Source organism: Lepisma saccharinum, chromosome 15, assembly GCF_977018435.1.
Source record: "Lepisma saccharinum chromosome 15, izLepSacc3.1, whole genome shotgun sequence".
NCBI classification, from domain to species: Eukaryota; Metazoa; Arthropoda; class Insecta; order Zygentoma; family Lepismatidae; genus Lepisma; species Lepisma saccharinum.
This window is the reverse complement of record NC_139243.1, coordinates 47,906,496-47,927,533: the sequence shown is the minus strand read 5'-3', so window position 1 is coordinate 47,927,533 and position 21,038 is coordinate 47,906,496. Positions and strand designations below refer to the sequence as shown.

Below are 21,038 nucleotides of genomic sequence, written 5' to 3'. Positions count from 1 at the left end.
TACGAAATTTTCTGAGTGCCATTACAAATCGTTAATTTTTCTCTTTCCCCACATTACTTTGCTACTAGATATTTGCATGCTAAGATGTAGAAAGTGCTACATTTTCAGTGTGTGGAATTGAGATTTATTTCTGAGAATGGAGTAGTGGGAAAAGGATCACCTCACATGTTTGGATTATACCCCCCTCCCCCACACACGCGCACAGGCTGTTGTTCTTAAAAGGAAATATAACATGTATAAATTGTGTCAAGAAAAATTGGAGCCTATTCACATCCCTATGGAACTTGGAAGAAAGCCCACATAGAGATTGGGATGTTCTGTTCTGACAGAATCAGGATGTATAGTAAATTAAAAAGCAAAGTGCTACCTTGTGCTTTGCACCAAGCCATGAAGGCATGTAGAGGGTGTGGAGTTAGGGCCCCAAGCTTTCTTCATCAGGCCGAAGGTGGGGATGATGTGATCAGCACCATGCCCCTGGCCACCTTACCCCCCCCCCCCCCCAGAGTTTCCTCCAGGTACTCAGTTTATATGATGCTGGCTGGGCTTTTTTAGGCGAATCATTTTCAGAGATATGATGTGTAGCTCTTGTCGGTTCTGCGACCTGGCTTGAGAAAAGGCGATTTTCTGACTAACAACAAGTCACGTGACTTTCCTACATTTCCTGTGCCTGTTGGCTTTTGCATGAAAGACGAGTTGCTCTTGAGACAGACAGAATCACCCAATCACCTAAAGGTGCAATGTGTGTTGCCTACCCTTCCAGCATTATTTACTGCCATTAAAGTCTTATGGGGAAGAACTTTTTTCCACCACTGTACATTGCATAACAAGGAACAAACATTCATGAATAGCAGTCTTTGTTTTTAATATTGAATAAATTGAAAAGACATTGTTAATTGTATTTCACCATTTTCTTTGCCAGAAAATTTCACATGACTTTGATCTGTCACTTTTCCCCTATTCCGATCTGAAGAAGTTAAGTTGAATTCAAGATATATTTGATTAGGTTTGTAACATACCTCTGGGATGAAGCAATTTGTCTTCCAGTTACTTCATATGGTTCCATTCATGTTCACTGATATCTGAAGAAATTATATGGGTGGTTCCATGCTTTTGAATCACACTGAATTTGTGATCAAGCTTGTGTTACTCTGAGTGAATCAGAATAAATATATTGTTTTATGCATGTTGAGGAATTCTGTAAGTTATAACATGTAATATATTTTAAAAAATTCCGTTCTACAGAAATCAGCATATATTTTTACTGTTTCATCTGAACTGACAGAACCTTCAAATTATATGTTTTGTTTTCTATTTTTTGCACTCTGTATGTAATATCCTGTCTTTTTGTAATAAAATACTATATATGACTGTCTTATTTATTTTATTGTGAATACTTCAAAAGATTGGTTTTGAAACACAGTTTTAAGTATTCATCACAATGAAGAACCTTTTAAATCCCAACAGTAAAATTTCCATACATTACGTGCAAATTAGGTTTCACACCAAAGAGAATACTTTTAATTGTTTAATTTTGAACATAGATTTTACCTATGAAGATACTTAATATACATGTGAGACTTCATAGGATAGAAAATTCAAATGGAAAAAAATATGCCCTACACACAAGAAGAAAGGACAGCATGATACAAAATATTATCAATTTTATCTTCTTGAAGCATTCATGTGTACTTTCTGTAAAGATGATTCAACGAAATGAATAAATACTATACTTGAACCTCAGATTTATTGAATATGTAATTAGGACAGACTTGATACTATTTCCAATAATCTTATAGTCCACCTTCTCCCTCTTTGATTGTGATGGTACTACACTGTAACAAATATACACGTTCAGAACATTTATACATACTGAAATATATGTTTTCTGCAGCAACTGTGGCTAATTATGCGTGAATTGTATGTAAAAAATTGCAACTTTTGTAAATCCAAATGAATTCATACATTTACGAATGCCCCGAGGTAAGTTTTTCACAGTTTAGCTTTTTTTTTATCTAGGAAGGAAAGAAGGGAAAGATGCATTGAAAATATAACAGCATTCTCTCTCAATACGTTTACTTTGTTAGTGCCCTTTGCAGAACAATTTATCTGACAGACTGATTATTGCAAGATATCTTGAAGTTGATTGTGTAAATTGAGTTTGAAATTCTTATACAATTGACAATTTTTCATAGAATGATATATTCCATAACATTTATGGCTTTTGTTTGTACATGTATTTGAAGCCTGAGTATGTGAAATGGCAAATGTAAACTCTACACCTTAAATTGAATACATTGAATTTTATATACACCATACCGTTTCATTGAAATAAATTAGAATTTTTGGATTCATAGGAATTGCACAGACCCATTATTTTGTTAATATATGTGTGTGTTTGTGTGTGGCTGGTGAAAGTCTGTAATACATAATGTTGAAATAGAGGAAGCATCTGCTTGTACCCTTGAATTTTTTGACAGTTTGCCTTGAAAACTGGGAATTACATTGAATTTTATCATGTTCCTAGAGTAACCACCCTGTATATTGATCTAGTAGAGTTCCTCTTTAACACTTTTGAACCAAGATATCCACCAGGAAATTTATTTTTTTCCCAGTACCGAGTTGTATTTACTGTACCTTTTGGCTTTTTTTTTTACTCAGATAGATTTAGATTTATCTCGTCCATGAATCACATTTGCATTTTCATGCTGTGATATTGGACATGTCAGTCAAACATTACAATATACTAATACAATGAAATATAATAATGTAATATACATGCAATGAAATGATACCTTATCCTATTACAGATTTATACTTGGAGGTGTGTACTTGTATCAGTTTTACTGTCTATACATAAAAGTAACACCAGAAAGACACGTTAAAGTTACAATATAAAAATAATATTCTGTAATGGATTGAAATATTAAATATTGAGAGATCATATAAAGATAAGACTAATAACATTATAATATGATACTAAATTTGCACTCATGTGATAAGTATGAAAGGTACAGCATGTAAGGTTGGATCCAGCACTCTTTTGGATGAATCTATGAACCTCCACTCCATCAACCCACAATGGAGTTGATGGATTAGATGTCCAAAAATTCACTAACTGAGTAAAAACAATGGTACAACAGATGATTAGTTAATTTCTTTTTGAATTTGGCTACTGGTTCAGTAGTTTTTATATTATCTGATAACTTGTTGTGTAGGTGGATGCCTGTGGATTTTGGACCTTTTTCAAATAGTGATGTGTTATGCATTGGAACTGCAAGATTGGAGTTATTCCTCGTGTTGTAATGATGTACTTCCTTGTTGTATTTGGAGAACTTTGACAGATCCATTTTTACATGCCATAATAAATTAAGTATATAGAGGCAGGGTAGTAGGGTAGTGGTAGAATGCCAAGTTCCCTGAAGATTTCCCTACATGGTTCATTCCATTTCTTTCTCATATAATTCTCAATATTTTTTTCTGAAGATTAGATACTTTTGTGCTGTTTGCTGCATTTCCCCAGAATATAATGCCATATATTAGTTGTGATTAGAACAGACTGAAATATATGTTGTTTTTTTGTGCTCCTTTCTGTAATATCTTTCATGATTCTTATGCCATATATGATTTTGCTCAATTTTCCTGCTAGATAGTTAATATGGGTGTCCCAATTGAGAGTTTTTTGTATCCATATGCCCAGAACTTTTGTGGAATTTTCAAATTTAATGTCTTCATTTTCTATGTTTACAGTTGATATGTTGTGGCTTTTATTTCTTGGGTGGTGGAATTTTATTGCTACTGTTTTGTTTTTATTTATTGTTAGTTTGTTGCTGCTGAACCACTCTGAAAATCTGTCTGTTATGTGTTTGATGTTCGAATTAAGTGTTTGCTCATTTTTGCCAGTCAGCACTATTCATCAGCATATAAAGTTGTTTTGGTTGCTCTATAAGTTTGATGACAAGTCATTTATGTATATGATGAACAGAATTGTTCCAGGATCGAGCCTTGGGGGACTCCACATAATATTTTACAAGGTTTATAAAGGCAGGCAGATACAGAAGTGTTTTTTGTGTGTAACTTACTACTTAATTCCTTTCGTTCCTATTGGAACATAGGGCATCCACGAAGTGTCTCCATCTCACTCTATTGCATGCGATCTTCTTCATTTCTTTCCAACTTTTCCCCTGTTGATTTCCTTCTTCTTCAACAGTACGTCTCCATGAGTTTTTGGGTCTTCCCCTTTTTCTCGCACCTTGAGGGTTCCAGTAAAGTGCTTGCTTTTCAATTGTGTTGTCTGCTTTCCTTAGTGTGTGTCCTATCCAGTTCCAATTTCTTCTTTTAATTTGGTTCTTAATCTGGTCTTCTGATGCTCGTATCCAAAGTTCTTGATTTGTGATTACTTCTGGCCAATGTACATTTAATATTCTCCTGAGACATCTGTTAATGAAAACTTGTAGTCTATTTGTGATTTCAGTTGTTACTTTCCAGGATTGTGCTCCATACAGCAATACTGATTTAACATTGCTTCTAAAAATCTTTAACTTTGTTTCTGTAGTTATAATCCTACTTTTCCATATTGGGTAGAGTTGTACAAAGGCCCCATTTGCTTTCTTGATGCGTTGTTTTACATCATGTTCTGCTCCTCCATTTGTTGCAACTACACTTCCTAAGTAAGTAAAATTGTCTACATCTTCTAATATTTCATTTTCTAATTGAATGTAATCTTGGATTCTTTCATTTATTCGCATTGTTTTAGTCTTTGATTTATTTAATGTCAGTCCGAATTTTTTAGCTTCTACAACCAGATCTTCCAATTTAGTTTTTGCATCTCTATAAGATTCTGACAACAGACACACATCATCGGCAAAATCTAGATCTTCTAATCTATCCATAAGGCCCCATTGCATTCCTCTTCTTTTTCCTTTACGGTTTCCCTCATTACTGTATCTATTACGAGAAGAAAAATAAGAGGCGACAGAATACATCCCTGCCTCACTCCAGATTCTGTTTCGAAGGGTTCTGTAACATCTCCTTCATGAATAACTTGACTCTTGTATTGTCGATATGACTCCTGAATTATCCTTATTATCTTAAGTGGTATTCCAAACTTCTGTAATATTTGCCACATTTTTTCCCTTGTTATAGAATCAAAGGCTTTCTCAAAATCTACAAAGATGGTATACAATCTAGTATTCCATTCTATGCATTGCTCATTGATAATCCTTAATGTACAGATTTGATTTGTGCAGGATCTACTAGAACGAAATCCTGCTTGCTCTCTCCTAATCTTGGCTTCTACTTTATCTTGAATGCGATTTAATATAACCCTAGTTAGTATTTTACTTGGGACCGATAACAGCGTGATTCCTCTCCAGTTATTACAATTTGTCATATTGCCTTTTTTTGGAATTTTTATTATAAGACCTCTTTTCCAATCTTCTGGCATTTTCTCTTTTTCCCAAATTGCCGTAAACACTTCATATAATATTTCTGCCATCAAGTTCACATTTACCTTCAAAATCTCTGGTGGAATTTGGTCTATTCCAGCTGCTTTCCCATTCTTTTGTTGCTTAAGTGCTAGTTTGATTTCCTGAATTGAAGGAGGAAGGTCTGAAATTCTCATCTCTGTACGCTCTTCATTTTCTTCAGTTTCTTCAGCCTCACTCTCTATTTCTCTCGTTCTGTCATTTTCTCTGATGTTCCTATTTAATACCTCTTCAAAGTGTTCTTTCCATCTCTTCATTTGTTCTTGTTTATCCGTTAACAGCCTGCCATTCTTATCCTTGACTGGTATATTTTTCTTAAATTGTCGCTTTGATAGTAAGCGTGTTGTTTGATAAAGTTGTTTTAAATCACCTTTACTTGCTGCTTCCTCTGCTACTCTTGCTTGCTGTTCTATCCAATTGCGTTTATCATTTCGAGCACTCTTCTTCATTTTTCTATCAAGCTCTTTATATTGTCTTTGTAGCGAACTCTTTTGGGTTCTTGTTTTTGCAGTGTTTAATTCTTCCTTCTTCATTTTTCTATCTTTAATTTTATCCCATGTGTTTGTTGACATCCAGTCTTTCTGATTACTTTCCCTATATCCTAAAACCTTTGCTTTGAACTTCGCAGTTATAATTCTTTCAGAAACAGGGTTCCATTCCAATAAACTTTTTTTTGATATCTTACTCAAGAGAATACCTACACCATCCCGATGTTGTTCCTCCTCTTCTCTTCCTGAATATAGGAATGTAAATCCATCTTTAGCTCTCATCTCTCCAAATCCTTTCCATCTTGTCTCACTGATCCCCAATATGTCCAACCTGTAGGCCTGCATTTGGGCTACTGCTTGCTGAAGTCTACCACTCTCTCTTAAAGTTCTCACATTCCAACACCCAATTCTCGTTTTCCCTTTCATGCCAAAAGTCGTCATCTTAGAGTCAGTCCGGCTATTCTTCGTGGATGTTTCTTTAATAGTGGAGTTTAAGGTGTGCGGGTTATTAACCCACAGCACCCGATCTTGGTGGTAGGGCTGCTACCTGGACCTCCAAGCAGGACGATTTTCTGTAGGGGTTTTCTCCCTTAACCTTTGAAGATCCCTCTTCACCACAAGGCAGTGGTTTTCTCTTTATTACTCCCAAGAGAATGGGTTGCCTCTTCCGCCGTTTGCGCCGTACCGAAGGATTCCTTCTCTGCCGCATCTGCCGTTGAGGACTTCGCCGTAACCCTGGCAAGGGGCCCTTACATGGTACTATCAGCCGGAGCCAGCTGAACCATGGTTTTTTAAAGAGGTGTTACTCCTCTTGGTTCATCCGCCTCCTCCGCCGTTGAGATGATCGTCCATCTTCTTCCGCCTTTGGAGCCGTTGACCGATAGGTTGCTTCTTAGTCTGGCTCCTCTTCACTAGCCTGCCCGGCATGGGAGACCCTGCCAGTAGCTATGCTACCGCCGGTATAGCCTAGTGAATCATCAGAGCACGCAAGCCCCACCACCAACTACAAGGTCCTGCAACCACTAGGTGGGGTTGTGTCTGTCTGTTGTGTGTTTGATGTTCGAATTAAGTGTTTGCTCATTTTTGCCAGTCAGCACTATTCATCAGCATATAAAGTTGTTTTGGTTGCTCTATAAGTTTGATGACAAGTCATTTATGTATATGATGAACAGAATTGTTCCAGGATCGAGCCTTGGGGGACTCCACATAATATTTTACAAGGTTTATAAAGGCAGGCAGATACAGAAGTGTTTTTTGTGTGTAAGATTTCCACAATTTGACTGTGGTTTTGTAAGTAGGACTTGAACCATGAGTTTACCAGCCCTCTTATACCATAGTGGTTTAGTTTATTTGTGAGTTGGTCATGCAATACTGTAACAAAAGCTTTTATTAAGTCTAGAAATAGTCCAACGAATTGTTCTCTATTGTCTAAGAGTGTTCTGACATGTTCTATGTATTCAAATATTGTTGTATTTATGGATTTACCTTTCCAAAAGCCATGTTGTGAATTTGAGATTATGTTGTTATTTTTTTAAAAGGTTGTCAGTTGTTTGTTCATTGCATTTTCTATGATTTTAGAGAAAGGGGAGAGTAATTCTATGGGTCTGTAGTTACTTATGTTGTGCTTATCCCCCTGTTTAATTACACTGTGTAACAAATTTACAACTTTTTTCTCTTTCCGAAATGAATGCAACTGTTTCCGATAGAACTTGTCACGCTGATTACACAGTGGTGTAACTGAAATTCCTGTATCAGCCTCCGATTTCGAGAAATAATAGTTGAAAATTTTATTGTGTAATGTAAATGCTATGCTATTTGAAGCACTGCAGGACATGGGATGTAACGAAGAATGAAACTAAAAGTAATTCGGTTTTGAAATTACACAGTACAAGAAGCAAGGATTACATGACAATAATGCTACCGATCTGCATAAATACCAGTACCGGTACCGAAATATATACCCTGCCCGACCACTGTCCCACATCCCTAGCTGCTCCCTTATCCCACCCTGAGCCAAAGGTACCTACGTAAATGCCTAAATGAAATTAACATCAATTCAAGAACTACAAATATATATTATGAACAAAATATGTTATGTATTACACCAATAGGTATCAGAGGTAACAATGCAGATGAATTTAAGTAATGTACATACATCCAAGGATGGAAAGGATGATACATAAATTAACATGTATAAAGATGTTCAAGGTAGTCTTATCGGTGCCTCGTTTTCTCATTTCAAGCTCCAACAATAGTCAGCTAACATGGTAATCCCACACATTTCCTTGTACCTTTCTTTCAAGACACGAATGGTCTGATGAAATCGTTCACCATGTTCTTCTGATACTGCAGCTAAGTTTTCTGGGAAGAAGTCTAAGTGACTGTGTAGATAATGAAGCTTTAGGGACATTGCATGAAAGCTCAGTAGCAGTTCTTCTACAAGTTCAGCATAATGTTCAGATTTTCGGTTTCCAAGGAAATTTGTTATCACATTCTTCAGTGCAACCCACGCTCTTTTTCGTTTTCATATAGGATATCTTCGAATGTTTAATGAGTTCTCTAATCTGTGGTCCGACGATGATTCCTTCCTTTAACTTTTCATCTGTGATATGTGGAAATATTGTCTTTAGGTACTGGAAACCACCACCCTCTTTATCTAGTGCCTTCACAAACACCTTCATTAATCCTAATTTTATGTGTAATGGTGGTAAGTACAATTTTTTTGGATCAACAAGAGGCGTGTAACTAACACTTTCTGTCCAGGAACCATCGACTTTCTTGTGGGTCAGTGTTTCACACGATAGTGTTTCTCTTTCGCCCTGCTATCCCATTCACACAGAAAACAACAGTGTTTTGTATATCCTGATTGCATTCCCAAAAGCAGACCACGAACCTTAAAATCAACACAAATGTGCCAAGGATGATCCGCATACGTCATTCTGTCAAGCAAGAGCTTCATACCTACAGCATACACGACTGGAATAGTGGGTGACTATTGCCATTGTGTAATAACACAGCTTTAAGACTGAATTTCGAAGAATCAATAAATAAACGCCATTGATTCATGTCATACTCAAAGACATAAGTCCACACACATCTGTACAGTACACCAAACCTTCCTGACAGCTGAAAAAAATCACTAAATTACTTCCACGACAGTGATACATTGTTACCTTCGTGTCCTTTCCCAAAAGGTTCCAACCTTGTAGTCTGGAAGCTAATAGTTCAGCCTGTGATTTGGACAATTGCATATCTCTCACGAGATCATTTAGTTCTGCTTGGCATTTATATGCAGTTCCCTTGCATTCCACACATACACAGGATCTTCACTTCCTTCACTTTTGGATTCACGTTCAGTATCACAGTCACTCAATGTCCAAGCATTTGGTGGCACACGAACAGGTAACTTTACAGTGTGGAACAGGCGTAATAGCAGAAGGTACACATGGATAGTTGATTGACTTGTTTGTTTTTGCGGTTATTCCATGATGTTTGTTAAACAAAAATAACAGTCTGTGGTGTGGTCTTGTGGCTCACGCCACACCATTGGCACGGCAAATGTCATTGCCTTGTGTGTTCCGTTCAACCATCCCCGAAGGTTCACAGCACAGGATTTACAACACACGTGCTGAGCCCATTTTTTATCCTGCTCCCCGACTATGCAGGAAAAGTACAATTCATAAGCCTTTTCCTCAGTAGGTGTCAGGTGAGTAACATTGGACTTAACAGTCACTCTTCCACATATGTAACAGAACTTGTTTGGGTTATTTACACAACTTGTTGGCATGATTTACAGTAAAGATACATCAAACACATATAATGTGAGAACCGGAGATACTTGTCACTTCCGAACAGGAATATCTAACAGTCACACGTAGCAACAAACTGAAATCTTTGTGCTGCAAGTCCAGCTTCCAGTACCTTCTGAGCAGTACATTAACACTGTGTGAACTCATACAAGAGTTCTCGGAACAGACAAACATCCAGAACAACAATGAATAACAACACAAACACTCTCTCAATAACGTACCACCGGCTTCTGCAAATCTATAAGGGGAAGGCAATGACATTTCCCGTGCAAATTGTGTGGCGAGAGCCACAAGACCACACCACAGACTGTTGTTTTTGTTTAACAAACATTCGTGGAATAACGGCAAAAACAAACAACTCAATCAACTATCCATGTGTACCTTCTGCTATTAGGCCTGTTCCACACTGTAATGAGTGGGAAGTGTTGCCACCTTGAAAGAGGGAAATTTCGTATTTTAAAAATTCCTTTTTTCCCATTTGCTGGAAAATGGAGTCTGATACAAACAAATGTACTAGTGCTCCTACATCAGGGTACCAAGGGGTATTATGGTCACTACATACCATCCAGGAAAGAAAACCTTTGTTACACAGTGTTATTGGTTTAATTTTTGGAGAAGGATAGGTTGACTAGATAGCACAATGGATGGAGGATATGGGTAAGACTTTTCTTTATGACTGTTGAAGGTATATCATCCAGCCTGGTGGACCATTTACTTTTCATATTTGAAATGATGTTTCCCATTTCCTTTTCAGTGACTGGTTGTAGGTACATTGATGTGCTACAGGATTTTACCTTTATTTGTGAATAGGTTTGATGAGGTTTGAGTTTGTTTATCTCTAATTCAGTGAGGTACTTGTTGAACATGTTTGCCACTGCCTGGGGGTCTTTTATGGTCAACTCATTGTGCTACAGTGTGATGTTCTCTTGTACTCTGTTGTTTCTGCCTAATTCTTTGTTTACTACATCCCTCATAGCTTTGGATTTGTTAGAGTTGATTGATATTAATTTGTCATTGTGCATTTTTTTTGCTGCTTGAAGCACTTTTCTATATATTGATTTATATTTACTGAAATATTCTTCAAAGGTTTTAGTTATGTTTATAGGTTTTCTATCTTTGTTAAGGAATCTCATTTTTTGGCTTGCTGTTTTTATTCCCATTGTGATCCATGATTTGTCTTTCTGTTTTTGTTTCTTAACTCGTTGTTTTGGAAAAGCTACGTATATCATAATAGTAGGAAAAAGTATTATGGAATTTATCAAATGCCTGGTTTACTGTACTGCACTCATATATATCTTTCCAGTTTTCTTTACTAAGTAAGTGGTTGAAGTAGACATAATTATTCTAATTAAAAATTATTTTCTTTATGTATTCAGTTATGGCTTCAGTTCCATTTCTTGTGTGAGAGAAAAAAATGGAAATTTTAAAAGATTGTGTGAAGTGATCAGAAAAACCTGTGTCGTAAACCTCTACTGAACATTGAAAATGTAGTGTGTTTAAAAGTATTTGATCCAGAGCAGTTTTGGAGTTTTTTGTCACTCTGGTCAGTTCTTTTACCATAGCCTCCAAGTTGAAGATGTTTAAAATCATGCTGAGTTTATGGTGTACATTGTTTTTCAGGAAATTAATATTTAAGTCACCTATTAATGCTAACTTTTTATTGGTTTGTTGGAAGTGGTTCAAAATGTTTTCTACATTATTGATAAATATATTTAAATCGCTATCTGGCATTCTGTAAATGCATATTATTGTTATTTTAAAGAGAGGTAGTGCAATTATGCAAGATTCGAAATGTTTTTCAATATTGAGATGATCAAATATTTTGCATTCATTTGCCACTATGTTCTTCTTTATAAATATACATGCTTCCCCCCTCCCCATGTTGCATCTTGAGTAGTTTGAAGCTAGGTAAAAGTCTGGAAAGTTTATGAAGGAAATTTCTCCTGATTTTAGCCAATGTTCTATGAAGCAGACTATGTCTATGTCTTCTAGTTTATCTGTTAACAGTGATTCTATCTGCAGTTTTTTGTCATTGTTTATACCTTGGATGTTTTGGTGGAAAATATTCAGAGACATTCCCATTCCATCTCTCCCTGCCCATACACTGTTTATTTTTACATCTTTGTGTTCCCTGTTTTTTACTGGTTTAGATTGATTGTTTACCATTGTTTTAGATTGGTTTGTATTACTATCCCTTACAGCTTTAATTTTACTTGCATCTTTATCATTTAGCATACAATATCATTTTTCAGTTTGTCTGGAAAATTCCTAATTCTATCTGATGTTCGTACAAAAATTTTGTTTTGTTTATCTTTAATTTGGCCACTTTTCACTTCCTTACCTTTTTCAATTCTCCCATCACTATCCTTTTCGTTATTTTCTATTTCACTACATTTCCCTTCATTCACCACTTCACTACTTTTTTCATCATTCACCACTTCACTAACTTTTCCATCTTTCACCACATCACTATTTTTTCCATCGCTCACCACTTCACTACCTCTTCCTTCGTTCGCCTCTTTTCCTTTTCCATCATGTATCAGTTCATTATGATTTTCAATATTTTTAATATCTTCACCATATACACACTTCACATTTGAGACTTTTCCTGTCCATTTTAGGGGTATTATTTCTTGCACTTGGTTACTGTTTGCATAGCTCATGTTCATGAGTTGAAGTGCAATCCATGTCTTGTGTGCATTTTTCCCTGCAGTGTGTCGAGCTTTAGTAATGATGAGTTTCTGAAACGTTTGCACATTTTTCCTGTCCTTATTTACAGCTCTGATTGCATCATTTACACATGAAGTTATTTCGAGGTCATGACATAAGGGAATGTTTGCTACTGTTACTTGGGTATGGGTTAGATGGATGAGGATATGCTTTAGGTTTATTTATAGAAGCAATTTGTAATTTATATGGCATTCGTCTTTACAAGGAATTACAATCTTGAGAGCATTGTAATTAAATAGAAGTGTGAACGTAAACACGTATTTCTGCCTAATAAGTTTTTTTGAGTGGAGATAGTGTAGCTGAAAATGTCAGGCAAATATAGCACCTTAAGCTGAAAATGTCAGGCAAATATAGCACCTTAATTATTTTCTGAATTATTTGAGGCATTTCTGACTACTGTGAATGAATTACTCTTCCAAATGTTCAACCCCCAGACTGGTTCCCAACCTGCAAGAGACTTATGAGTGTGACGTTATGTAAGACCAGGAGTCGACCTTGAGCATTGAGAGTGAAGACTAGGCCTAAATGGAGTTCAGAGGCTGAGGCCATGAAGGCTGGAGGTTGACCTTGAGCTTTGACACTGTGCAGTGGCAGCCTTTAGTCAAATGGGCGTCTCAGGTCACATGTAGATATGGTTGAAGTAACTCTTGTTTACCCTGCAACAGAAAGAAGAAAAAAAAAGAAGAATGAGTGAATGTAAATGTGGGAGGGAATGGCAACATATTGTCACACTATTGATATGCACCAAGCTTATGGCCACCCTGATAAAAATTACAGCAAAAATATGAATATTTCTTGACTAAATGGTGAAAGATATTATGTATTCATTCTTGAAGGAATAATATACATGAAATTAGGCACACAGAGAAGATGTACTATGCAGAACTTTAAGTGGAAAATACAGGCTCGACTGGATTCCACACAGGTGAACAGCGGAAGCGAAAAATCAGGCTGGCTCAAAAGCTCCATGGTATAGCAATGGCATAGAATGCCAGAGACCTGGGTTCGAGTCCTGGTCGAGCCTGCATTTTTTGCTGAACATTCTACATAATAATATACATGTATTTACCTTTTCATGAGTACGTCACCATCAACAGTTTATTCTAGTCTCCTTTCTTTTCTATGATTTGCAAATGTCAGTCATTCTCATTATTTACTCTGAAAGTGAAACTACATTTCTATCATATTTTTTTCAGCTACCTGATCAAGAACTATGTGAAAGAACAGGTACGAGATGTCCCAAGACCAGTTCCACATTTGCCGGTGTCTGCAGGAAACTTAAGAGAACAAGAGAAGCCAAAAGAAATTACAGAATGTATTAGTAGAGAGGAAAAATTAAAGGTTGAACCTGCACCACAAACACTTGCAAGGAAGACACATGTTGATGGTTTCAAGCCTAATAACAGCAGAAAGCAATGTATAGCCCCCATTTCCAAAAACACTTTCTCTGACAAATTAGACTTTATAACCCATGAACCACATATGCTTTTTAATTATTCAGATCCAATGAAAACTCTTGTCCATGAAGCTGAGCATAATACCCTAATGAGTGTTTCCACAACACAGAAACCTCTGAGTTGTTCATTGTGCAACAAGGATTTTGCCTGCAAAGGAGATCTTAATGTACACATGAATGTTCACTCAAAAAAGAAGCCTTTCAATTGTTCAATTTGCAACAAAGGTTTTGCCCATAAAGAGCATCTTAATGCACATGTGAGGGGTCACACTGAAGAGAAGTTTTTTAATTGTTCAATTTGCAACAAAGGTCTTGCCCATAAAGAGCATCTTAATGCACATGTGAGGGGTCACACTGAAGAGAAGTTTTTTAATTGTTCAATTTGCAACAAAGATTTTTCCCGTAAATTTAATCTTAATGCGCATGTGAGGGTTCACACTAGAGAGAAGCCTTTCAATTGTTCAATTTGCAATAAATATTTTGCCCGTAAGGGAGATCTTAGTATACATATGAATGTTCACTTAAACGAGAAGTCCTTCAATTGTTCAATTTGCAACAAAGATTTTGCCCGTAGAGATACTCTTAATCAGCATGTGAGGGTTCACACTGGAGAGAAGCCATTCAATTGTTCAATTTGCAACAAAGATTTTGCATATAAGTGTCATCTTAATGAGCATATGATAGGTCACACTGGAGAGAAGCCTTTCAATTGTTCAATTTGCAACAAAGGTTTTACCCGTAAAGTTACTCTTAATGAACATGTGAGAGATCACACTGGAGAGAAGCCTTTCAGTTGTTCAATTTGCAACAAAATTTTTGCCCGTAAGGTTAATCTTAATCTGCATGTAATAGGTCACACTGGAGAGAAGCCTTTCAATTGTTCAATTTGCAACAAAGGTTTTACCCGTAAAGTTATTCTTAATGAACATGTGAGAGATCACACTGGAGAGAAGCCTTTCAGTTGTTCAATTTGCAACAAAGTTTTTGCCCGTAAGGTTAATCTTAATCTGCATGTAATAGGTCACACTAGAGAGAAGCCTTTCAATTGTTCAATTTGCAATAAATATTTTGCCCGTAAGGGAGATCTTAGTATACATATGAATGTTCACTTAAACGAGAAGTCCTTCAATTGTTCAATTTGCAAGAAAGATTTTGCCTGTAGAGATACTCTTAATCAGCATGTGAGGGTTCACACTGGAGAGAAGCCATTCAATTGTTCAATTTGCAACAAAGATTTTGCATATAAGTGTCATCTTAATGAGCATATGAGGGGTCACACTGGAGAGAAGCCTTTCAATTGTTCAATTTGCAACAAAGGTTTTACCCGTAAAGTTACTCTTAATGAACATTTGAGGTATCACACTGGAGAGAAGCCTTTCAATTGTTCAATTTGCAACAAAGGTTTTGTCCGTGAAGTTAATCTTAGGGCACATGTGAGGGGTCATAGTGTAGAGAAACCTTTCAGTTGTTAAACTTGAAATAAATATTTTGCCCATAAAGGAGATTTTAGTATACATGTGAATGTTCACTGAAATGAGAAGTCTTTCAATTGTTCAATTTGCAACAAAGATTTTGCCCGTAAAGATCATCTTATTATACATATGACTGTTCACACTAAAGGGAAACCTTTTAATTGTACAATTTGCAGGAAAGATTTTGCCCGTAAAGTTCGTCTTAATGTGCATGTGAGTGTTCACACTGAAGAGAAGCCTTTCAATTGTTAAACTTGCAATAAATATTTTTCCCAAAAAGGAGATCTTAATGTAAATATTTTTCCCAAAAAGGAGATGTTAATGTTCATATGAATGTTCACCCAAAAGAGAATCCTTTCAATTATTCAATTTACAACAAAGATTTTGCCCGCAAGTTTGATCATAATTAGCATGTTGGGGTTCACACTAAAGAGAATCCTTTCCATTTTTTCAGTTTGCAAGAAATATTTTGCACGTGGAGTAGATCTTAGTGTATACATATGAATGTTCACGAAAAGAGTAGCATTTTAATTGTTCAATTTACAACAAAGGTTTTGCTCCTGAGGGTCGACTTAATGTGCATGTGAGAACTCACAGTACATAGGAGCTTTTCCATTGTTGAATTTGCTAAGATGTTTTGAAGCTTGACAGTCCAGAGTAATATTTAAATGTTCAATGTATAACAAAGGTTTTCGGAGTGAAAGATATTTTAATTCGGATATGTGCATTCATGCTAAAGAGAAACCTTTCAATTATTCAATTTGCACAGTTGTTTTAGCTGGAAAGATAAGTTTAATAAACATATGAGGATGTTTATTCTCAAAGAGAAACTGAATTAGTGACAAGATTTTCCTGTAAAGATAACTTCAGAGTACATATGGGGACACACACATCAAACAGTAATCTATTAACCATTTAATTTGAATCAAATATTTTGTCTGGAAACATAAAGTTATTATGCATATGAGGAGATTACACACCACACAGAAGTCATTAAGGAAGTATTGCATATTGAAAGTATTGATTTGTGTTGAATGTTTAGAAATCATACTGTCAGTGTTTCTAAATGGATTTCTAAATAGAAATCTCTTGACTCTGTGGACATCTCACATGCTTTAGGATCTTGACATCTGCATTATCAGAATTAATTGTCTGCACCTCAGGAGGAATATCTCTATATCCTGCAGGGATCTCAATCATGCTTTCGAACATGCCACCAGTAGGTGAAAGATAATACTGATGTTTGAATTTTAACAGACGAACCATTTCTTATGCCTATACCTTATCCAAGATACAAAACAGAGAAAGAAGCAGTCATTGCAGGCACTTTCACCTGTAACTTGTGACCATTGTGGATAGGGATTTTATTGGCCTGAGCTGTGCACATTGTCACCTATGTACACATGATCATATTTCAGCAGATTACATAATACACCATGTTAAAATGATATTTAAAATCCACTGATGTAACTCATAAAAGATGTTTCTCTCACTTAGAAAAATGAATCTTGTAACATTTAACGTGAACTTAAAATTGATTAATTTAATTTTCATCTTTTGACTGTTTCCCAGATGTGCCTCTAAATATCAACAATATCAGTATTCCTGCAGAACTGATTTCACAAGCAATGCCAGAACCATGGTGCTTCATAGTGACCGGCACACAAACTTCCCCTTTGCATCAATTTGTGGATGAGCAGTGGCGTGCCCAGGATTTTTGAAAGGGAGGGGTTATGTATACTTTCTTATTGTAGCTCTCATTTTGTCAAATTTTCCTGCCTTTAACATTCTTGTTTTAGACGTACTGTGCCAAAGGGGGTGTTTTAACCCCCGTCTTGGGCATGCCACTCTGTACAAGTTTCACCACTGTGCTATCAACAATTGGCCGGATACCTCTCAGTGTGTCTGCAGATGAAGAGATCTGCAACTTTCCTTGCACTCTGTCAATGTGCTCTTTGATCAATGGCATCTTGGTTCACTGCTTAACAAGGAACAAACATTGATGATTAGTAGAGCCCGGATTTCCATGCACAAACAAACAGCAAAATATGCATGCAAATATGCACGAAAAATATCAAAAATATGCACTAAGATATGCATGAAAAATATACAATTATTTTTTTCCAAACATCTTACCTTTAAAAAAAAATATCAAAAATATGCACTAAGATATGCTGGAACAATATACAATTATTTTATTTTCCAAACATCTTACCTTAATGACCTCTGTTGCAATGAACTATGAACGTCTTCCTTAGGTTTTCTTCTGTAAACCCTCTGCTTTTATCAGTGAGAAACGTTTTGTAGATCGAGAAGTTCCTTTCTACATCAGCAGAAGTCAGTGGTGCATGTGAGAAACACCAAACTTCCTCCTGTGTTAGGTCCTCTTCCAAGTCCACATTTTCACCATTCAGTACATTTCCAATGTCACAGATTGTTCTGTAACCGGGATTTTTGTCTAATGGCGAAGTTTTTCTGACGCTATTTTGTCAACACCGTGAGTTTCACTGGACAAAGTTTGCGATACTTTGCCCAACAAGGGCAGTGAATGTTGCAAAGGATTAGCTATTACGGGACTCTAAGTGTGTAATAATTGCACACTTCTAGAGAAACATTTCTGTGACACACAAATAGCGGCTGCATCTTCTGGTTTCACTTCATTGAAATTTTCTGTATAATACGACACAGCTTCTCAGCCACGAGCCCCATCTTGTTAATACCGGTTGCAGAGGTAACGCAACATTTTCGCCAGTTCGCGAAAGAGACGTACTCGCGAAGGAGCTTTCACAAATACTTTCTTTACATTTGATACAAGTGCATCTACTTCCGGTTATTGGTATCTGATTATTTCTGCTACGCGATGAAGAGCGTGTGCAAGACAAGTCAGATGGACTAATTTAGGATACAATACTTTCAAACCAGATGCTGCTTTGACAATGTACGGGGCCGCGTCAGTAACAAACAGTAACACATTGTCATACTGGATGTGATCTGGCCACAACAAAGTTAACGAATCCTTAAAGAATTTGGCAATTGTGGAATGATTCACTTTCCCAAACACCTCGATATTCAGTAAGTAGTGTTTACCACTCGCCTTCATTGCACCAACAACAGCATTGCAAACACAACGTCCTGCCGCGTCAATAGTCTCATCGATAGACACCCATATTTTCTCGTGCTTCAACGCTTCCCGAATTTCTCCCATGACCTCATTAAAACAAACATTCACATAGTTTTTACGTAGTGTTGATTCATCTGGCACCTTCTTTCCCGTGTACTTTTCAAGGAAACCTCGTAGATGGGCATTGCTCAGTTTCCACAAAGGAATATTAGCACTCAGAAACGCAGAACGCAGATCTGCATAGACTGTATCACTTACTGTGCACTCAGATCTTGAATTAGTGGACGCAATAGTAAGCAGTTGTTGTTTGCTGCGCGATCTTCTCTGAAGGGCTTCCCTGCCTCTTGCTGTATTGACATCTTGAGTAACTTGAAATTTCTTCTCTGCTAAAACTTTTTTCGCACACCACACAGAACAAAACTGACCCATCTTCTGTGAATACACCACTTCCAAATTATTATACGTGTTTATGTAACAATACCGCCTTACTGGATTTTTCAGATGGCATGTTTAACAGAACACAAAATAACACTTACACGTTCTTGAACTCCTTTGATACTGACAGCAGAAACCCTTTCCAAATAGTTGCCAAGTAGCGAGAAAGGCTTCGCGCTAGTTGACAGTTGTAAAAGCATCAGGAGGCGCTAAATCGCTGTTGTTTAAAAAGCGCTACATAAAATGCTGGAAAAAAAAACTTTGAAAATTATAACGTTGGTATGTTCGTCATTCGGTTATCGCCGTGCAGTCGAAAGTGAATTGACCAACGATTGTGGGCGACAAACTCAACGCTATTTTCTCTTGATAGACTATGAAATATGCTAGTATGTAACAATAAAATTCGAAATATGCCTTATCCTGCAAAGTTTAAGAAATATGCATGCACAACAAAATTCACTCAAAATATGCACTTATATGCGCTATCATATGCGTCTCAAAAGACTCTTTACAAGTTCGTCGAAAAGAAAAAAATATTTTCCATAAGTTTTTGCATGCTACATGAAACATGCATTTCGCATATAAATCCGGGCTCTAATGATTAGCATACATAACAATGGCAGGCTTTATCCTTAACATTGAGTAAATTGAAAATTATTAAATACATTATGACTATAAAATTGATGTATTGTCATATTAATATTTGAAATGGTTAGGCTAAGTTCAGAGTTCCACATTTGTTCAATAGTTATAATAATTTTGGTCTTATGATTACTCAAAATTTATTCATATAATGTAACTAAGTGTCTGAAATTACTATTTAAACTAATTTTATTAAATATGATATTTAAAAAAGCCAATTTGTATATTATGATAAAGTTATCAAATTGTGCAATACTTTGAATTCATATTCATAATGGTTTTTTTTGACTGATAGTATGAAAAACAAATATCTTCAATCATATGTGTTCCTTCAGACAAGCAAGATAAGATACATTCAAATTTATAATTAATTTGATTAAAATTTGATGCATTGGCATCAAGGTTTATATACAAAAGTCAACTCTTTAAAATTGTTCAATGTATAATATGATGTCATTCTTGGTATTTTGTATCAACATTAAAAAAAAAAGGTAATTGTAATCATTAGATAAGTATATTCTAATATACATTTTAAAATAGCTGTAACAGAGCAAATATGTACATTTACTTCACAAAGATTCAAGCTGTTAAGCACTTATTGACAAAAATATAAAACAAAAGCGATTGAAGATAATACATGCTAAAAAATCTTTCTTGAATTAGTTGCTCTGATACTAGTGGTCTGTGACTTTTGATGGCTGATGATGGAACAAATATAAGTACAAATGTGACAATATGTGATGGATATATTTGTACAATTATTGTTGCTCTTAAAGCATTAGACTTTGCAATTTAATGATAAATTGAATGCTTAAGCTATATAGAAGCCGTTTCTGAATCTTGAAGAACTTTGATTATGGTATAATCTTTCAAAAAAGTGGAAAGTTGTGGAATAGCACTCATATGTATAAAATATGCCATGTTGAATTTGAAGCAGTTAATTGGAATCTGCTTTCATCTCCATTAACAAGCAAGCTTACAAATGCTACAATACCTCAAATGGATGCTTTGAGGAAAGTTACATAAAGTGACACCCATATATTCTACATTTGGATGTGATTTAGCCAGATGCTGAGTTTTGAAAGCTGAAGACCAGGATTGTAGAAAACCTGGATGAAGAAAGAGACATATTGAGTATACTCAGATTTAGAACTGATACATGCTAAAATATATGAAAGAGACATATGCTACCTCAAGAGGTTATAATAAAGAAATATTTTTTTTATTTCAATTACATTTATATGTGATAATGGTCTTTATAACCTATGCATAATTTGATGATGTATTTTTTTTAAGAATATATTTTGCATAAAATTACTTATAATTGTTTCAGCATAAATATGAATGTTGTTCCTTAGTTAAATATAAGTTGGTATTTCCTTTTCATCATAGAACCGTAGCT

The 21,038-nt window shown here is 35.8% G+C and overlaps 1 protein-coding gene across 1 annotated transcript; it reads right to left on the bottom strand.

Annotated features, from left to right (window-relative positions):
- Window positions 1–1,790: 1,790 nt before the first annotated feature.
- Window positions 1,791–6,412, bottom strand: LOC145999235 (uncharacterized). Its single transcript, XM_083136169.1, has 2 exons — window positions 5,510–6,412; window positions 1,791–1,832 (listed from the first exon to the last, which is right to left on the bottom strand). The coding sequence occupies exons 1-2, from the start codon at window positions 6,410–6,412 to the stop codon at window positions 1,791–1,793; spliced, it is 945 nt and encodes a 314-aa protein (XP_082992295.1).
- Between the last annotated feature and the right edge of the window lie 14,626 nt (window positions 6,413–21,038).

Bases quoted from the DNA above. Each gene is read 5' to 3' on its own strand.
- LOC145999235 (XM_083136169.1), bottom strand. From the start codon at position 6,412: ATGACGACTTTTGGCATGAAAGGGAAAACGAGAATTGGGTGTTGGAAT. The intron at 1,833-5,509 runs GTAAATGTGAAC...TATTTGTTACAG, and splicing joins TTCCACCAGAGATTTTGAAG to TGTAGTACCATCACAATCAA.